The sequence below is a fragment of the Amphibalanus amphitrite genome, unplaced genomic scaffold (genome assembly GCF_019059575.1).
Source record: "Amphibalanus amphitrite isolate SeventyFive unplaced genomic scaffold, NRLGWU_Aamphi_draft 001900F_arrow, whole genome shotgun sequence".
NCBI lineage: Eukaryota > Metazoa > Arthropoda > Thecostraca > Balanomorpha > Balanidae > Amphibalanus > Amphibalanus amphitrite.
This window is the reverse complement of record NW_024883393.1, coordinates 23,318-43,729: the sequence shown is the minus strand read 5'-3', so window position 1 is coordinate 43,729 and position 20,412 is coordinate 23,318. Positions and strand designations below refer to the sequence as shown.

Sequence of the window (20,412 nt, the reverse complement as noted above, 5' to 3'; positions counted from 1 at the left end):
CTTTCGAATCCGCAGTGCTGTTCGACAAGCACTGCCCGGGCCTATCCCTAAAAAATGAGCTGTAAATCTGTTATTACCTCTAAGCATCGAAAGTGGAAACCGATTAAACGGCGTCGAAAATTAAGGAGACACACCAATGGTGACACCAAAACGTCAGAACTAACCTCTCCGCCTCACAAGGCGTCCTTTATTCGTAGCTCCAACATATCTTATTTGCGTGAGACATGGCAGCTCCCCATAAAAGCAGCAATACAAAACCCGCAGCATACGGTCAGTACGCTAACCTGAGCACGGTCACAAATCTTCATCTTCCATGTCGCTGTCCTCCTCCTCCTCCCCTTCTTCATCATCATCTTCATCATCATCTTCGTCATCGTCGTCGTCGTCATCATCTTCGCCGTCTTCGTCCATGCTCTCGTCGTCTGAGCCCTGCCAGTCGACGTCCTTGGGCTGCTCCACCAACGTCTTCCACTCGTCCATCTTTGACACGTCTGCAGAAACAGTGGGGATCCTCGTTAGTGCAAACAATATGGATAGAAGACAATATGCTAAAAATGACTAATTGTTAGCGAAAGATACATCATTCAGGGCGTACAACTATGACCTAGTGTTGCAAAACTTCAAGTGGGTATTGTTATTGATTCCGGTAGACGTTGTAACTATCATTTTGCTCTTAATTTCACTGTCATGTACTAAACTATGTCCATATGTCCTCTGCCGGTCACTCACTGAACTGAGAGCGGCCCTGACTCCTGTCTTCTGATATCAATTCACCGAGCTGGTAGAAGTCTGAGAGCGGTCCTATGTTTCCTGTTACTCACCGAGTTGCCAGAAGTCGGGGAGCGTTCTCTGATAACTCACCGAGTGGCGAGCTGATAGAAGTCGGAGAGCCTCTGATAACCCACTCAGCTGGTAGAAGTCTGAGAGCGGTCCTGTGTTTGCTGTTACTGAGCTGGTAGAAGTCGAAGGGCGGTCCTGACTCACCGAGCTGGTAGAAGCTGGAACTCACCGAGCTGATAGAACTCGGGGCGAGGTCCTGTGTTTGCTATCAACTCACCAAGCTGGTAGAAGTCTGAGAGCGGTCCTGTGTCTGCTGATAACTCAACGAGCTGGTAGAAGTCTGATAGCGGCCCTGTGTTATTCTGATAACTTACCGAGCTGGTAGAAGTCTGAGAGCGGCCCTGTGCTATTCTGATAACTCACCGAGCTGGTAGAAGTCTGAGAGCGGCCCTGTGTTACTCTGATAACTCACCGAGCTGGTAGAAGTCTGATAGCGTCACCTCCACACTGCCCCGCTCCACCTGACCGCCGTACAGGAACAGCTGACTGCCGCGTGCGGCCAGACCGGCGCGGGCGCGCGCGCACGGCCCCGCCGCCGGCGCCGCCTCCTCGTCCTCGGCTATGGCCATGGCCTCCAGCTCCTCCGCCGGGTCGTCCTCGGCGCCGGCGGCCGGCGGCGCGTCCTGGTCGGCCCGCCGCCGCCGCCGCCGCCGCGTCCGGTCACGCTTCCCGGACAGCGACACTGGGAGGGAGAAGGGCGTTAGAATCGTGCTGCTGCTGTGTACTTACCTTCCCAAATAACAAAATTTACAGCCCTTGTCATGGGCTCATGTGACCATTGTATCTCAATCTAGCTTCAGAGATGAGTGAAAAGGAGCATATGCTGACCCCCTCAACGTCCCAATGCATTCAATCGGTGCAGCGAATTCAATACTACGGAAAAGTGCCACAAAACCAGGGATAATGTTATCCACACCGGAGCGCCCCCAGCTGTACTGACCGGTGCGCCAGACGCCCTTGGCCACGTCCAGCGAGTACATGTCGTTGAAGAAGGTGCCGCTCAGCGCGTCGTCCTCCTCGTCGTCCTTTACACCTGTCGAACGGAGAAGTAACATTGGTCAGGACACGGCTCGCACAATGCGATAGCCGTCTGACTGGGCGGATTAGCTCAGAGTGAGTGGGTAACAGACGATACCACAAGTACTCACGCTGCCTGATATCAATTACAATATGGCTCTCCTGAACTGTGTTCTGTCATTTAACAAAGTTGGTCTCCAAAGCCAGTCAATGGGATCATTGACAGGGAGGTCATAAAATGGACCGAATAGTAGGAAAGTCGTCAACTACCTATGGCTCGTAAGACGCTGGGGCAATCTAGCACATCGAACACTGTTGGAAGTGGCAGCACAATCGATTTGACGCTATGGCAGAGCATTATAAGGGAGGATCGACGGGAATTGCGTGCCATTCTGTGTTTAATCTGTTTGTATTTATGATATCCAAAGGACGGGAAAAGATGATATGATATCCGTCTATTAAAATCGCTCCCGCGCCCGCAGAACAGGACGGGCCAGACCCTCCCCCTTCCGAGACCGCCCCCCCCCCCGCAGGTACGGGAGTAGTCGACTCTCACCTCCGAAGAAGAGGGCGCTGTCGCCGCGCACCAGGCAGCCGCTCATGCCGCTCCGCTCGGACGGTTTGACGCCGCTCTGTTTCACGGCCGTCCACCGCCACCGGGTCAGCGTTAGGTCGTGCTCTGAAACAGGGGGTCGGCGCCAGTTCATGCGGTAGCAACCGCGAGTCAGCTCAGAAACAGCTCTGGTCGAGCTCTCAAACAGAGGGCAAGGGTCAGGGGCAGGGTTGGATAGTGCTCTGGAATACAGCACACATACAGGCAGAGGTCAGGCTGCAGTCAGCACAGCCACAGACTGACAACCAGACGTGTAATTAGACGAAAACAGAACCCAAACCGGCCAGCACAAAAAAAAACAGACAGCAGACAGCTGCACTCGGCACTCAGCACAGATGGATCACATCCTCGATATCTGCGGCCATTGCCTTCTCATTATGCTGTGTCCACCGACCAGTTCCGCGACCCGCTCTACTCACTGTCCGGCGTCAGCAGGTACATGTCGCTGAACGTCGTGCCCCGCTCCACGTTCTTCTTCACCTTCTCCTTGCAGTAGCCGCCGTACACCAGGATACGGCCGTCGGACAGAGCCAGCATCGTGACGCTCGAGCGCGGCGACGGGCCCTGGCCTGCCGAGCATCAAACACAGAACGGTCAGGGGAACGGGCCGCCAATCACAGAACATAGAAGCATGTTAAATACGGAACACACACGAGTGTAAAATAAATTGCCTTCTTGCCTATGAATAAGTTATCAGCTTAAAGTTACATTAACTTGAAATGTGCCTAACATAAAACACAATATTTAATCTACCTACAAAATAGTTAAATCATTTCAAATCACGATAATTTCCAAATTCCAGCTCCTTTTCATAGAAAAGGTCATGGGCGAGGCAGAGTAGAATAGTCAGTCTGCGTGGCGCGCGCCATCACCCGCAGTCCGCCGGCCACTGACCGGTGACTTCCAGTTTGCGCCACTGGCGCCGCTCCAGATCCAGCGCGTGCACGTCGTTGAAGTACTGGAAGCTCTGCAGGTTGTCATGGAAACCGCCAAACACCACCAGGTGTTTTTGAGCGTACACCATCCGATGTCCGCTGCGGGCCGACGGGGCGGCGCCCTGTGCACTGCCGACACAGGGCACAAAGCACACATGGTCATACGCGGGCAGAGCTGCAGGCTGCACACAAGGCACACGGACATGGTCGAATTCAAATAGTATTGCTCTGCGTGATTCAACGTCAAATTACGGTTAGCAGATAGCTAACTAGGTTGAATAAAGAGTACCTGGCGCAGCACGACGTACCTGACCTTCTCCCAGTGTTTGTCGGCAATGTGCAGACGCCAGAGGTCGTCCGATGGTCACTAACCTACCTGACCTTCTCCCAGCGTTTGTCGGCGATGTGCAGACACCAGAGGTCGCGGTAGTGGTGGAACTGCTCGCCGCTGGGCGCCGAGAACTCGCCGGCGAACATCCACATCTGTCCGCCGCCCAGCGGCACCGAGACGGCCGCGTGGCCACAGCGGGGCGGCGGGCCGCGCGGGTACTGCAGCCGCCGCCAGCAGGCCGGCCGGCCGGCCGCCGCGCACCGGTACTGGTACAGGTCGCCGTACACGGCCGTCTGTAAACACACACCGGTACTGGTACCAGACATACACCGGTACCGGTACAGATCGCCGTACACGGCCGTCTGTAAGCATAGAGCGGTACCTACTGGTAGAGACAGCACCGGTACTGGTACAGGTCGCAGTACACCGCTGTCTGTAAACGTACACCGGTACTGGTGGAGTACAGACACACACCGGTACTGGTACAGACATACAGCGGTAATGGTAGAGTACAGACACACCGGTACTGGTACAGACATACACCGGTACTGGTACAGAGTACAGACACACTGGTACTGGTACAGAGTACAGACACACTGGTACTGGTACAGCTCGCCGTACACGGCCGTCGGAAAACACGGCGGTACCTACTGGCACAGACACACACACCGGTATTATAAATCAATACAATCAATACAATAGCAACGTTCAGCGGCCGTTTTGAGATGTGTAATTGGCCAGGTCGGGGTGTGCCCCGTGTGTGGGAGGTGGCCGGACAGGTCCCGGTGCCCGCCGCTGCCTCGCCCCCTCACCTGTTTTCCGTTGTAGTACTCGCCACCGTACAGGAAGAGCTCATCGCGCTCCGGGTGCGCGCACAGACTGAAACTGGAGCGCGCCTCGGGCGGCGGACAGACCGTCTCCGAGACCTCCTTCTGGAGCTCGTGCTGCGCCGCCAGACGCACCACCATCTGCTCGACGCTCTCCTGCGGAAGGGGTACGGAGAAGGGACGAGGTCAGGAGTCGGCGACTGTTGTCAGAATCTAACACAGACTAGCCGATTTTACAGTCTCTGAATCTCCACTCGGAGTCTATAAGTAAAATCTTTACTTCCTTTGATTTTTTTCGAAATACGCTGGCCTATGGCCAAAAAAAAAAAATAATTCACTCACCTCACCCTTTTTCTTCAGTGACTTTTTCAACTTCTTCGTTAGATTTTTCTCTGTCTTTGCGGCAGTTTTCTCCATTCCCTGGCCCTTCTTCTTCTTATCCTTCTTCCCCATGGCTCCGTTTCTTTGGGTCAGGACTTCCTGCTGATAGTTAGTTCCTGTTGCCGAGCCTTAAACGGAGCGACCAAAAGGCACGGTAACTGAGTTGAGCTCTGAAGAAAATAACCAGGTTTGGCTAAGCACTCCGGGAGATCAGAGGATTTAGCAACAGGTGCTCGCAGTAAAACTGCATTCCTGAGCGGATAGGGCGATATGTCCATATGTAAAACAGTGTAAAAAGGAAACATGCTTTACAGTTTACCGATCAGCCCAGTTCAAGTTCAACCCAGTTTAAGCAAATAGGTATTCGGCATCAAATGTGACGTCATCACTCATCATTCATTTGTAAATGTTGGCAGGGATTCATACACAATGCACATATCAAGCAGAAGTTTAAATTAAAGCAAATGGAGAAACTAGCTTTGTTAGGATACCAAATATAATAGGTAGGGAAGGGATTGATGCAAAAAAAAAAATGATGGGAACTTTCCAATCTACAGTACAACAAAACTGACCAGCCTAAAGCCAGACATTGATGGCATATAAGTGAAATAAATAACCCTTATCAAACCCACATCACAGGAAAGAACCATTAATTTCAGAGCATTGAACAGCATTAGCATAGAGCATTTATCCTTGTAGCACTGATCTGTTCTGTTGAGTTCGTGAATATTCATCGGTGACTTTTCTGAGAATCATCGAAACGTTAGGATTCGCTGAAAATGCCTGTTTCTTTGGCCAAGGGCCGACGGTCACTGGGGCCTATCGCCAGGACGACACTGGCCATATTCAGGCACATCGGTTGAGCCGTGGTAACACGAAGCAGCCCATCAATAAAACTAATAACAACTGAATACAAAAAAAGAAGGCAGTGACATACCCAAACGGCAGTAGCGATATTAGCCCCCCCCCCCCCCCCGCCGTTCGGTCTCAGGCCAAGGCTTCGCGAAAAAAGACGAGCGTGTTCCCTGTGATGAGAAAAAAAAAACGATGATACCGAGTTTTGAGATCCTATATCATTAGCTGACCTTCCAGGTCACGTCAATGACCCACAAGTCGGGAAAATTGGGACCTGCTGAAAGGTCTCTTAGGGGTCCTGATTTCGAATTTCATGGTAGTTTTGATCAAAGATGACGTATTCATGCAGTTGGGGTAGGTCAGGCCGGGTCAAGTCAGGTCAACCAGTAGGCGTCCTGATGGCTATCCATACTCTATAGTCTATACTGTCAGGAGTTGACCACCACTGACAGCTTCGTACCTGATGTTGGATGGGCACCAAAACTGCTTATGTAAAGTTCGAATGCGTGCAAAATTCTAAACCAAACTACCAACAACCATGTGAAACTCGAAAAAGTGAGCCAAGGTCATATGAACTCAATGGCCTTGACCAGACCTTCCCATGACATTGAAACCCACCATAATGCATGGGACAAGCAGCGTTTTACATGTTAGCATGTAATTGTATATAATCACAAAAGTCTGAAAACGCACGGATAATGTGCGCCGACATACGGATGCGCCGAATCGCAATTCCTGCCTGACATTGTTTCGAGAAACAGGTTACAGGTCAAAGGTCATCTAGGTCAAAGATACGAAAATTTACAAGATATGTAAAATCGATCAACTCGAAGGCAATGAAATTATCGTCATAATCGACCACTTTTTACGTGATTTATTCGCGAAAACCGAGATGAGTCCATCCGACCAACCCCGTGACGCGCCATGCCGGGAGCAGTGTTTGAACACTCCCAGCCTCCCCCCCCCCTCCTTGCAGTTTTTCACGAATACATATCTTAAATACCGCCGTTTTGGCAGACCTTATCATACATCTTGTCTGCACAGTGAAAATTACGCACTGCTCTTTCAAGGTCAGGTCACCAGGTAATGTCGTGACCTTCCCCACCCCAAAAGTTTTAATGTTTGCCGATTAACCGATCGTTTTGAACCTTTTAACGTAATGAGGGTAGTGGTATGTATGGGATGTATATCCCAGAATACTGTTATCGGTAACCTAAGGTCAGGTCAATTTTGCGATCTCTCCATTACAATTCAGTGGGAGAAAAGCGTGTTTTGCTCTTTTGGACCAGATTCACGCCGGACACTCTCAAACATCTGGTTCTTAAGGCCGCACCACACTGGACCTCGCATGCGGGTTGCGAGTTTTTGGGTTTTGCGGTTTCTTCAAAATCAAATAATATAATCTAAGCTGAGTGACCCACACTACCATCTAACAAGCGAGTCTGCATATTTTTAACTTGCGAGCGACCTTGCATCGCATTCCAAAAGTTGAATTTGAGTCAATTTTCGATTTCCCTCGCAGCGAGGTCTGCGAGTTCTGCGAGGTTTGCGGGTTTTCGTTGAAGTCGAATTTTGGTTCGGTGCGCTGGTGTTGCGATTATATTGTAAGTTTCTGAAGGTTCATGACTTCGCTGCATTCATGAAGTTACCACAAGGGAACGGTCTAAATCACTCTGTGAATTAGTATTATGCCCGCAAACTCAAAACCCGCAAACTCGCAACCCGCATGCGAGTTCCAGTGTGGGGCGGCCTTTACGAGCGAGCAAGCGCAGCGAGCGAAGCGAAGTCTTTTCAATATAACGGAAAAATCTCAGTATGAGCGGCCCGGCCCGGCCTGTAACGCTTTTGAGAGGCTTATATCTCAGCAACCGCTGGACCGATTGGCCTGCGGTCTTTTTTCCTGGGTAGCTCCATCCCTTCTACCCCATAATTGACTACTTTTGATACATCTCAGTGACCGTCGTGGCACGTGCCACGTGAAAAGTCAAGGGTGTTCAAGCAGTTTTGCAAAAGTAATGATTTTGAGAGGCCCATATCTCAGCAGCGGCTTGAGCGATTGTCTTGCGGTAATTTTTATAGGGTAGCTGCATCCCTTCTACCAAAGGTCGGATACTCTTGATCTATGTGAGTGACCCCCACTGCACGTGCAAAATACAAAAAGAAGAGGTGCCAAATTTGTTCCCATTTCCAGGGCTGCGGAGTCGGAGTCGGAGTCGGAGTCGGTCGGAGTCGACAGTTGTGACCGGAGTCGGAGTCGGAGTCGGAGTCGATTTTAGAAACCCGAGCCGGAGTCGGAGTCGGAGTCACCGAAAATCCGTCGACTCCGCAGCCCTGCCAGGTCTGCGGAGTCGGAGTCGGGAGTTGGAGTCGGTCGGAGTCGACAATTCTGGCCGGAGTCGGAGTCGGAGTCGGAGCTGGTTTTTGAAAGCCGGAGTCGGAGTCGGAGTCGGAGTCGCTGAAAATCCATCGACTCCGCAGCCCTGCCCATTTCAGTAACTCGGTAATTGCTGGGGCGATTTCGCTGAAACCTGGCATACAGGTAGGCACCCACCAGGCAATGCATCCCCATGTGTTGCGGTTAGGGTGCTACTGCACGTGCGCACGTGCAGGGGGCGTTTCTAGATCTCGAGAACGGCTGGGCCGATTGCGCTCAAATTCGGTACACGGTTGGCCTTGGGGACCGGTTAGTAGGGTGCCGTGCAAAAGTCATTTTGGACCCCGTTTGCACGTGCGTACGTGCAGAATCCCGCTTCCAGATCTCAGGAACGGCTGGGCCGATTGCGTTCAAATTTGGCACACCGCTAGCGACCGGTTAGAAGGCTGCTTTGCACAAGTCCGTTGGAAGTACCCTCTCGCCCTTCCGCAGGTGTAGGGCTCACTATCTCGCTCGCTCGTTCTTCGCCCAAAAGGCGTTTTACTGGTAGCCGGTAGGTAAACATGAAGGTACTCATTCGCAAAATTACACCCGTGACTCCTCTGTATACCCCTAAGATCATCTAAGGTCACGAAAATTCCCAGTAGTTTTTCGATAATTTGTGATAGACATGCAATTGTTAGGTCAGGGTCATGGAATTTTCAGGGTAAATGTATAATTCATCAACTCGAGGGTACTGAAAGTTTTGTGGCGATCTACCGCTTTTTGCGCGAGTTATTCGCGAAAACCGTTCGACCTTCTCCCCTCCCCCCTTTACCTAAGCGCGAGGGTTGAAAGGAATATCCAATGCGCTCAGCGCTCTAGCTTTATTCGTTCTCGAATTATGCACAGATTCGTCTAAAATTGTCGAAATAGGTCAAATTAGACTTTTGATGACGTTTCGTGACCTGACCTTTGACCTGAACTAAAAAATGACCAAGTACTTTCCAAAAAAATGCTAACGGCATAGAAAAAAAAACGCTCTTTCGAACGCCGCTTGCCGCGTGCCGCAAAGTGGCACGCGGGCGGAGTAAGACGGGAGGGGGGAGTCTGTTCGATCCGACCCCCATCCCACCCGCCCGGCGAAGGTCGCACCCAGCACCCCGATACTCGTAGCTGCGGCCGCGGGGTCCCCAGACCAGCCGAGCCCTATCGTGACAGCGAACCGGCGGACAATACACGGGCGTGACGCAACAATTTCTAGAAAGGAGTAACGCCTGCCGGCGCCGTGATTCCCGCCACTAGACATTTATGTGACGAGGTGGCCGAGTGGTTAAGGCGTTGGACTGCTAATCCAATGGGGTCTCCCCGCGTGAGTTCGAATCTCATCCTCGTCGACCATTTTGATATTGCCCCACTTGCGGAGGTTCACAAAGTCCGACCAGGATGGTGCGTTGATAGGCCCATTTGAGAAGGGAGGGGTAACAAACCGACCGCGCAAGTCGCTACGCGGCGAGGACCCGAATTAGAAGGGGATATTGTTCAACCCCAGCCCCCCCCCCCTCGCAAGGTGAGGAAATTCGGGAGCCCAGCGGGGCGCGGGTAAATGTAGAAATAGAGTGGGTAAATAACACGAGGTTTTTGCCCTTTAAAAGCGTAGAGGAGCATATTACTGTCTTTTACGCACATTTTATAAATCCACTCAAATATCAGGAGTTATAAAGAAGTTCTAACCTGACTGAGCACCCTGCCAAGTGCCAACAAACTTTCAGGACAACTTACGAAGTCTTACGAAGGGCACCTCTGTCACCCACACTGTCCACAGACCACATTCACAGTTGGCCACTCAGATAGGGGTCTGGAAGCAGTAAAAAACAGAAGAAGTAAAAAATAAGATATTTGTGGCAACATTGTCAATGGGCTGGGTGTGGGTACCAGGAGTACACCCAGCCCATTGACAATGTTGACTACTCTATCACTAAATGAAGTTATCAGCTAAGCATCACTTCCCATGCTGGAGATAAGCAAAAAGCATTATTTACTTCTCCAAATGAACCTGAAGGTGACAAGTGGCAATTGTGTCTTGCCTTATCTAGGAGAAGAGTGTACCTCAAACAGTGTAACAGGATTGCTTATGAGCCATGGTGTTGAGTGGATAATTCTAACATCAAACACTAGAATATTACCTAATCACAGGGCTGCGGAGTCGATGGATTTTCGGCGACTCAGACTCCGACTCCGACTCCGGCTTGCAAAAACCAGCTCCGACTCCGACTCCGGGCAGAATTGTCGACTCCGACCGACTCCAACTCCCGACTCCAACTCCGCAGACCTAGCAGGGCTGCGGAGTCGACAGATTTTCGGTGACTCCGACTCCGACTCCGGCTCGGGTTTCTAAAATCGACTCCGACTCCGACTCCGACTCCGGTCACAACTGTCGACTCCGACCGACTCCGACTCCGACTCCGACTCCGACTCCGCAGCCCTGCATCAAGCATGAAAAATGCATTTCAACATAAGATTAAGCTTAACTCATATTTTCATTCATTCATGTCAGAAGCAGGCAGCAGACCTAAAGGATTTCCTGAACAATTAGTTTGAACTCTAACTTCGGGAAAATTAGCTTTCATTCCATAGGTAACAATACTTGGAAAATAAGTTTAAATGAATAAATACATGCATTTCTTAAATACATCTTAAGATATTTTAGCTCTACTTCTGGTAATTAGTAGTTTAGCAATAATAAATGATATTCTTCTAGTTTTATGAGTGGGAAGTTATGGTAAAGTAGAAAAAGAAAATGAGTGGATAATTAAATATCCACAGCTGGATTTCATTCTTGATCCAAATATTTGACTGCCAGCACAATGCACATGAATGCAGTGCCAGGCTTGTCGCCAGCTCTGCACTTTAGCCTAGACTGCAGATCATGACACTTTTGACAAGATTTTGTCAGTGCAGAGGCACTCAGCACTCAGCAGCTGTGCTGATGTCCTATACTGAAACTGTCGTCTCATGGTGTAGATTTTGAGTGGAGCAGTGCAGCCTCCAACAAGGATGAAGGAGCCATTGTGCACCACTGCGCAAGGGCAGCATTGATGAGGAAAATGATATATATGAAAGACACAATAGGGTCAGCCAGGGAGCATTCATCTCTTTTGCCATGAGTACTCCAAATACATACATTTTGCAGACATAGGTGGAAGATTATGCCGAGCTGGGGTGCCCAAACTCATCCAATTCCAAGCCAGCTTGGCTTTGTAGCCATAACAGCTGGACACCAAGGTCGCCACTGGGGCAGCAGCAGATTTGCTGAGCAAGGGCAGTTCATGATGGGCACCCCCAGCTCAGCCAAAGCTACCAAATATGTTTGCAGATTTTACCACATGGTCTTGTTCAATGCATATTGCTGCAACCGTGTTGATATTGAATCCAGTTAGTGGGTGGAATTTGAAAACGAGGCACCTCGGGTGATTTGGTCAAGGCTCTTGAAATTCGCTTACACAAATCATGTCACAATTAGCCTGTGGAAGGCAGCAAAAGGGGAGATTTTCTTGGCAGCCACATGACTTAATATACCCTCTGTTGGCCTGTTTTCACATTCCACTCAGAAGGTGCGGTCTGGAGCAGATGCATCGCCAAAATTGGTGTAGCTTGTTGATTCTGTTGCAATGTTAGTCTGGCATTCAGCTGCATATTATCAAAGCATCTGGTGGTGCAGGTAAGAAGCAGGTTAAGAAATGGGAACCACTTTACCTTCCATTAAAAATGAGTTATGAGTAGTCTAGCTATATCAAAAAAAAAAAGTTTCAATTTAACAACTTGAGTTTACCACAGTCCATCATCAGTCGCTGGACCAGACATTGGTATTAGTATATATAAGGTCCGAGTGGCGAACCGATTATGAAAAGCATACTATACGATGTATTTTGACCTCCTCATTTCATATCTGATAGTTATTCCTTCTGGAACCAAGTATCAAAGCACCTATGAAATACTTACAGTTACCGCAAATCGCTACCGCACTCCACACCAACTCCCACAGGGGAGCAATGCCGCTTCAACCCTATTGGCCGTAGTGTCTAACGGTGGCGGCCATATTGCGCAGACCAGAAACCGGCTGCCGCCTGTGTTGAGGAATAGGGAATTCGGGACCTCGATTTACGTTTGCGGCCGCCGTATCCGTTACGTTCAAGTTACGTAGATACGGAACCCGGCATCTTACGCAGAATTTAGTGGGGAACACGATCGTATCTTCAGAATTCTTCAAATTCACTCGCCTGACCTACATTTGCCCCGGCCGAGGGGGTTGATTGAACCCACCTCGCTAATGCACCGCTAATTAAACTAGAATTAAGCGGTAAAGTGGTCGTATGCGGCAAAGTATAATGCAGAGTGACTGGTAGGAACCCGCTGTAAGGGTCTCAGGTCAACCGGTGACCTCTGAGGTCAGGTCAAGTGATCTAAGGCACGGGTTCGGTTTTTGGTAAATAACTTCGCCAAAAATGGCCGTAGAGCCGCGATTTTGGCATCATCGTGTTCAGCTAGCTCAGGCGCATCGAGTGATATACTTTTTGTTCGGGTCAGGTCAACTTAGGGTGTTGACCTCAGGTCAAGGTCAGGTCAGCACCCCCAGGTCACGAAGTTGGTCGAAAGAGGTCATGTCGCATATCATTCGATTCGGCAGGTCTTCCTGAGTCCGTTGGTGGCTTTCCCGACTCGCTAGCTCAATTTGATCGGGAGTTATTGAAGAAAAATGGTGACCCTTGTGACGTCACAAATGACGTCACGCAAGGGCAACAATGCAAATATGAAGCATAGAACCTTGCAAAGAGTGCATGAAATCATGATTTTATATGCTTGAGATAGTTTCAGATCATTCTCGGCGCCAAAATAACAATTTTCATATTTCCCCATTGACTTATAAGGGTTTAACGTATTAGTTCCTTATAGCTGATGATTTTTTAGGATTTCATCTTGTTCTCCACTCAATTCTGCGTAAGATGCCGGGTTCCGTGTCCACATAGCTTGAGCGTAACGGATGCAGCGACCGCAAACGTAAATCGAGGTCCCGAATTCCCTATTCCCCAGCACAGGCGGCGGCCGCTTTCTGGTCTGCGCAACATGGCGGCACCGTTGGACACCATTTGGCGGCCGATGCGCATTCCACATTATAGAGTTCAGTGCCAACTCCACACGAGCGCAATGTGCCGGGCGGCAATTACTTGCGCGTTTTGCGCAAAGCTGGCCAAGGTCAAGTAAATCAAGGATGATATCTAACAGTTGCTATTCAACTGTGAATAATGACGTCATAATACTTCTCGCGGCGAAGCAGCGCAGTGCCGAAGGCAATGCCTTAGGAGAGATTACAGGCAAGAGTAAATCAAATATTTTTAGGTTAAGTGGTTGTGTATCTGGCTTCAGGCCGAAGGCCTGAAGCCTGATGCATGACCACTTAACCTAAAAATATTTGATTTACTCTTGCCTGCAATCTATTCCTGCAAGTAACTTTTTCCTTATCCCCGGTAGGCAAACATCAGTAGGTTAGGTTAGGTTAGGTTAGGTTAGGTTAGGTTAGGTTAGGTAAGGTTCCTTTTTTGTAATTATGACGTCACTTTCATCACACCATTCGTATCGTTTTCTTTTTCCCCGCCCAAAACCCCTGTTCCTAAAATTTCCCCTGAAATGGCAGCAATCCACATATGGCAGCGCTACAACGCCCACGTTTTTCATTCGTCGCGTGTTAAAGGTATTATCAGGGTTTTTTCCAAAATTTCGGACTTACTCAGTGAAACGTGTAGAAGAAGGTGACTGAAGCCCCAATCCAAAGTCATTCGTCTCAAAATTGCCTAATTTTCCAATGGTGGGCCTCCAAAGTTTTCGCGGCTGCCAGCCGCGTAAACTTGCGAGTACTTGGTGGTCCATCTCTAAACGCCCATAGGGTTTACACTAGCGGAGACTTTTCTAAATATTTCTAGGGAAAATATAATGGATCTAGGGAAAATATAATGGATCTAGGGAAAATATAATGGATTACATGCTCCATTATATTATATATATTATATATCATATATTCCTCCATATATTATATATCAGTGACCATATGCGAACATGTGTATTGAGAAGTTTCGAATCACTCTTCTTATTCCCAACTTGTTGCAGTTGGGCTGTGTCGAGCTTATTCATCTTTGTTGTCATGCCGTCCGCCCTGGCGCTGCCGGCTCACTAGTCTTTCGCCAAACGACCTGATTATAGCTGTTTGGCAGTTTCGAGTCACGAGTGTCTGCAACATTAATAGTCATCATTGTTTGCTGTTTGACGGTTGACCGGCTACTTGCTCAGGATACGGTGTTGTATATAATCCTCGCAACCAAGGCTATGTAAACCCTCGCAACATAGGTAGCTAGATATGTGCCATAAACTGTATAGTAGTACCTATTTAGTACAAACTTTTCATGTGTGTATAGTTGTTGTGATTCAAGCACCGATGTTCTTTCCCTTACCCCGACATGGGGTCGTGGAACAATACATTCATTCATTCATTCATTCATTCATTCATTCATTCATTCATTCATTCATTCATATTTTCCCAAGACAAAATAGGGAAATATAGCATAGGTCCGTAACACAACGAACACAACCTTCTTCTCATTCTTCTCAGCTTCTCATTCTAGATATCCTGTGGGTTATCAAAATAATTCAAATTAAAAAATTGTGTTGTGTGCGTTCAAACTAAGCTCATCCCGAGTGTAATTCAAGAATGTCTTAGTTCAAGTAATTAAACTTGAAAGTGATATAGCTCAAGCAATGAAGAAGCTTGGATGGAACTAGTGTTGAATCAAAGTTACCTATCATTTTTAATGCTAAGTGCTGAACGTTACCAATAATTCGAGACATCCGTTGTAAGATGTATGACGCAGATCAACTTTGATCAAGTGAAGAAAATAGATTTCAGATGAAATAATGTCAATGTTCAAGGCTGAGCGACTGGCAGATTTCGGAGTGAGCACGAGTGGCCTTGAGACATTCTGTTTCTGTAGGTACTCAAAATAAATAAATTATCATGTTGTGTGCTTTGAGGTTAAGTGTTATCAGTGGTGCTTCATGGTTGTGCTTTGTTGTTGGTGTATAGGCATGTTTTGAGCACATTGCAGCATGATATTGGTCGTGTGTAAAGCAACTGATCTCCGCAGACTTTGCACTTACTTGCAAAGCCTGCGGACTGACTTTGCAGACTTTGGCTGACAATGAGCAATGCATTGCTGACTGATATCATTTATTCTGTGTTTGTAGCACAAAGTACAGAAGTGGCACATACATTGTTACATTGAAAACCTGATGTGAATTTTGATGTAGAAAATTGGTGGCTGACGTTGAGTCCTGACGTATTGTGAGTAGTGTACATCTGGTGCATTGAGCGCAGACTTGAGACCAGTGACGTTTGTATCAGTAGACTGTGTTTGAGTCTACTTATATGGGTAGTCATAAAGCAGGCGTCACACTTCTTTTTGCAACCAAGGAGATGCGCTATACCCAGAGATGCTTTCTCACCAAACCTTACCAAACCAAACCTAACCTACAGCGCCTCTCTTCGTTCGTTCATGGTTGCAAAAAAACAAGTGTGACGCCTGCTATACTACTACCCTTATATGGCCTTGGTTTGAGTGTGGTGACTGAGTAAGCTGGTGTGTATAGCCATGCAATAAGTGTTTTGAAATATATTTTTGGGACAGTATTGAAATGGTGTGTTTTGGCCATCTGGCATGGATGATGGAAAGCCACTAACTCAACTTCAGGAACGCTTCTTCATTATGCTCATCTAAAGCACAATGATCTATTTTCTCTTGGCAAGGATTGATTCCTAATTCACTGTCAATTATAACCTGGGCCAGAAGGTTTTGCTGAGCCACAGGGTTCATACAGATTCATCCACAGTGCTCAGCAGTGTATGTTTTCAGATTTCAACAGACTGTATTTTTTTCTGTATGTACATATGCATCATGCAAGGGTACAACAGATGCGGTATTTGGTAAGCAGTTGGCAGCAAGGTGGTGTTTGTACTTATTGGCAGAACTAGTTGAGCAGGACTAAAACTATCCTAGTTTCTCTCCAGTTTACTCAGATCCGTCTCAACACATTGAACATATTGAAAGCGTTCATCCATGAAATGTCTGCATGTATACTCATTTCCGAGAAGGCACGCTCGTCGCTCATCCATTGCCGAGCAGGCACGTGCGTGCCCATCGCCGGCGCGCATTAGCGCGCGTCCATGGCTGGGGCGCACGCGCGCAGCCATGGCCGGCATGCACGCGCGCGCGCCCATCGTCGGCACGCAAGCGCGCGCCGCGTCCTTACCCGGCGAGCACGCCGCGTCCGTACCCGGCGCCGGGCGCGCACCCGCGCGCGTCCACAGCCGGGGCGCACCCAAGCGAGTTCGTACCCGGCACGTACCGGCGCGCACCCGCGCGCGTCCGTACCCGGCCCGCACCCGCGCGCGTCCACTGCCGGCACTGACAGACCCTGACAGACGGGCGTGCTGCCGTCGGCGGTCCTGACAGATGAGCGGCGGGCCCGGCTCCCGCAGCTCCGGCAGCGGGCGGCAGCCATGGTCGGCATACACGCGCGCGCGCCCATCGTCGGCACGCAAGCGCGCGCGCGTCCATAGCCGGCGCGCACCCGCGCGCGTCCGTACCCGGCCCGCACCCGCGCGCGTCCACTGCCGGCACTGACAGACCCTGACAGACGGGCGTGCTGCCGTCGGCGGTCCTGACAGATGAGCGGCGGGCCCGGCTCCCGCAGCTCCGGCAGCGGGCGGCAGCTCCGGTGACTGTTCCGGCAGCTCCGGCAGCGAGCGGCGTCTCCGGCAGCGCTCAGCAGCGGCGCCAAGCAGCAGCAGCGGCTGAGCCAACAGGCGGCCGCGGAGGCACGCCCCCCCCCTTTGCACATTGTTCGTCCATGGAGATGTCTGCAAGCACGCCCATTGTTGAGAAGGCACGTGCATCCATGGCTGAGCACTGAGCAGGCACGTGCGACCCCTTTGCACATTGTTCATCCATCCATATCAATATAATTTACCTTATGATTAGTGTGAGTCTTACAAAATCTTAAACTCAGAAATACCACAAGGCAGGCTGCCTGGGTGAGTTGCTAATATGAACATAATGAACATTATACATTAGTGCAGTACCTATAAGCATCCATGCTGTGTGAAGGACTTGGCCCTCACGTTCATTCGTTTGGTGATTGCACATGGTGGCATGTGTACCAATTGTTCTCCCTAACCCTTCTTACAACTTTGACTAGCAAGTAGAAGCTGGCAAAATGCAAGGAGCTTACAAAGCATGCCTATATGTAGATAACTGAGGATGATTCTCTCAATTGAAGCATGATCCGCACTCAGCAGCTTCTTCTGTTCTGTTCCACAAACTTAAACTGAAATGCCTCAATTTTCCTCAAAATGTATTCATTTATCACTCATCAACAACAAAAATATACATTAAGTAGGTACCAGGGCAATAACAAACATACAAGTTACATATTTTTTCATGTACCGTCCTTTCACAGCAGCAATATGTAGAAACGCACCAAGACGTTCACGGAGAGCCCACCCATAACAAACTATAGTTGAAGCCGGGGCTCTGCTGCAGCAGCAGGGGAGACGTACAGGACACAGAGGTCATGTCACAACATCATGTTGTACAACCTGTTGTTCGAAAAAACAGATCAACATAGATCTTGAAAAACTGTAGGTAGCGCTTTCTTCAGTCACTTAGGTAAGCTTTCTCGCAAGACGTTACATTAGATTGACCACTCTTGACAAAATAATCAGATTGAAACTTAGCTCTTGTGCCTGATGCACTTACATTTCAATTTATTGAAATAAAACACTCAAATTTACCCTTGAAAATTGTTGACATTTAAATGATATTAATCAAGATTTGATGATCAGCAAACAAGCTCAAGCTATTCAAATCACACCCAAATCAAAATAATAACTTTGGCAATGTTGATAACTCTTGCTGTCTTATTGAAAAGCAAATCTTCAATTTGTTCATATCCAAATTCAATGCCAAGCACTGAAATCTTGTTGCAAGGCCCTAAAAACAACAGACAAAAACAAAACAGACAAGACCCGTCTTCACGGTCATAGAATACTACCCGTCTTGTGGAAATCGACAGTGCGGTGCGGCGGCCTTGGCCCTGTTTCACCGGTGATAGCAGCAAGCTGCTATCACGTTTCGCGAGCTGACGTCATGTCGTGACGCCATACTGTTGTCGTAATGGGTAGTTCCGGCGCACGATTGCCGCGACCTTGGCGGCGGCATTAAGTGACGTATGAGCCTAAAAGTAAGAGTTAACGCAGTCATGATAGTATATATATTTTTGATATATATTTTTTCAATATGATGTATTTAAAAGAAGTTGGGTTTAGGAAAAATTTGGACATTAACTTCGAACATTTAGCTGATGACGTAAAACAATATTGCGGCAATCGTGCGCCAGAATTGCCCCTTACGTCAGCAGTATGACGTCATCACATTACGTCAGCTCGCGCAATTTGATAGTAGCTAGCTGCTATCACCGGTGAAACAGGGCCCTTGGCGAAATTTCCCAAGGCTGCTCTTTGTTTACATTTTAGTGATGGGCCAACTTGGCCGCCCAAGTACTTGTTTTGCGTGAGTAAGTACAATTTTGTCAATTTTGAAACGGCTATATCTCGCAAATTTTGGTACCGATTTACATTTTATGCATATATTTAGAATCAGCAGAGTCTGGGGAGTTCATTGATTGGAAATTTATGCCGATTCCTTTCAATTTTTAAACCCTGATAATCCCTTTAATGCCGCCGGGTGGTATTGCAGTGAAATGGGTTGGTGATTTGGTGTTTTTTCCACGTTTCCAGTACATGTAAGTATCATTTTTGGATTCAGGATGTCAAATAATGTAAGAATGTGAAAACTTTATCTTATAACAGGCACTCGGACCTAATGTATACTTTTACCCAGACATTTGCCAACACTTACCTGGCAGAAGTTGCAAAAGAAGCAGACTCCCTCCTTGGTTAGCTAGTTTTCTAGAATAGTAAGGTGTCCGTTTATGAATATCGCTAATGAAACCACGACAAAATGGACAACATGACGCCAAATTACTCCCAGAAGTCAAAGACAAGCCGGCCTGCAGCGCTTCACACCAAGGTGGTTCTGTTCGACATCCGTATCAGCATACATCGTACGCAGAACTCATGCAGGATAATTTTGCTTATTAATATTCCCTGTGAACTGTATGGATCAAATTGGAAGGTTTTTGTAAAGTCTGGTAACAAACGAACATAAATAATATAATTGTCCATTATTAATCTCTTTAACAAAAATATTACGTTCGGCCAGCTTGCATTCGGCAGGCATGGTTTGTTCTGTTGACAAAGTAATAGAACAAATTTGGTGTAGTCACATGTGCGGCGAAAGTGGTGTGGGATTGCATGTCCGTCAAACTAGTAGCATCTATAGGACTCAAATTTAGATAGGATAACACAGGCACCCCAATTTTAACATGTTTTCATAGCTTGGCTAATGGCTATCGAGCAATTAAGTCAAAATAATCTTGCAATGATATAACTTTACAGTGTGATATGAGTTTTACCGTTTACGGTCCGATCCCTACCATAACCCTCGCCGGCACAGGGGGGTTGATACACCCCCCTAAGGTTTTTACTTTTCGCGAATAACTCGTGTAAAAAGCGGCCGATCGCGACGAAACTTTCAGCACCATCGTTTTGATCAATGTTACACATACCTACCCTCAAAATTTAATGGCCCTGACCAAAATGACCTTTGACCTGTGACCAGTAGCGGCGGAACACCTTCAAACCAGGAAACAGGAAACCAGGAAAAGGGTCGCCTTTAACCCGCGCGGGGCTGGGGGGGTAAATTTTACCCCCCCTCGCGAATTTTTGCGATATCTCAAAAACGGCGGCGCGCAGCGCCGCCAAACTTTCAGTACCTTTTCTTACATCAATTTGACACGTTCCCTGAAAATTTGAGCGAAATCCGTCGGAAAATTTTTGAGAAATTGACGTTTTAGTGACGTCATGTTCGTCATTTTCGCCTCAAAAACGGCAAAAGTTCAAACGCCGCTAACATCTTCATTTTTAAAGGGACCCTCCCACCTTCAAAAAAGTTTATGAATTGGCATGAAAGTGATGTCGCTCGGTTCAGAAAGAGCGAAAACGAATATCTACTAAATTTCACCGAAAAGTATTC

The 20,412-nt window shown here is 48.3% G+C and overlaps 1 protein-coding gene and 1 non-coding gene across 9 annotated transcripts; one reads left to right on the top strand and one right to left on the bottom strand.

Annotated features, from left to right (window-relative positions):
• Window positions 1-160: 160 nt before the first annotated feature.
• Window positions 161-19,341, bottom strand: LOC122375704 (kelch domain-containing protein 4-like). 8 transcript variants are annotated; one of them, XM_043355199.1, is made up of 10 exons: window positions 19,177-19,341; window positions 4,906-5,072; window positions 4,549-4,719; window positions 3,782-4,029; window positions 3,365-3,534; window positions 2,890-3,039; window positions 2,414-2,536; window positions 1,781-1,873; window positions 1,253-1,522; window positions 161-491 (listed from the first exon to the last, which is right to left on the bottom strand). In XM_043355199.1, the coding sequence occupies exons 2-10, from the start codon at window positions 5,014-5,016 to the stop codon at window positions 295-297; spliced, it is 1,533 nt and encodes a 510-aa protein (XP_043211134.1). In that variant the 5' UTR covers window positions 5,017-5,072; window positions 19,177-19,341; the 3' UTR covers window positions 161-294. The 8 variants fall into 8 exon arrangements, with proteins under 8 accessions (XP_043211134.1, XP_043211135.1, XP_043211137.1 ...); XM_043355200.1 differs by having other exon boundaries at window positions 4,906-5,114; window positions 19,177-19,329; XM_043355202.1 differs by having other exon boundaries at window positions 4,906-5,087; window positions 19,177-19,329.
• Trnas-gcu lies at window positions 9,468-9,549 on the top strand. The gene has a single exon. It is a non-coding gene; the product is annotated as a tRNA-Ser (tRNA).
• Window positions 19,342-20,412: the final 1,071 nt, after the last annotated feature.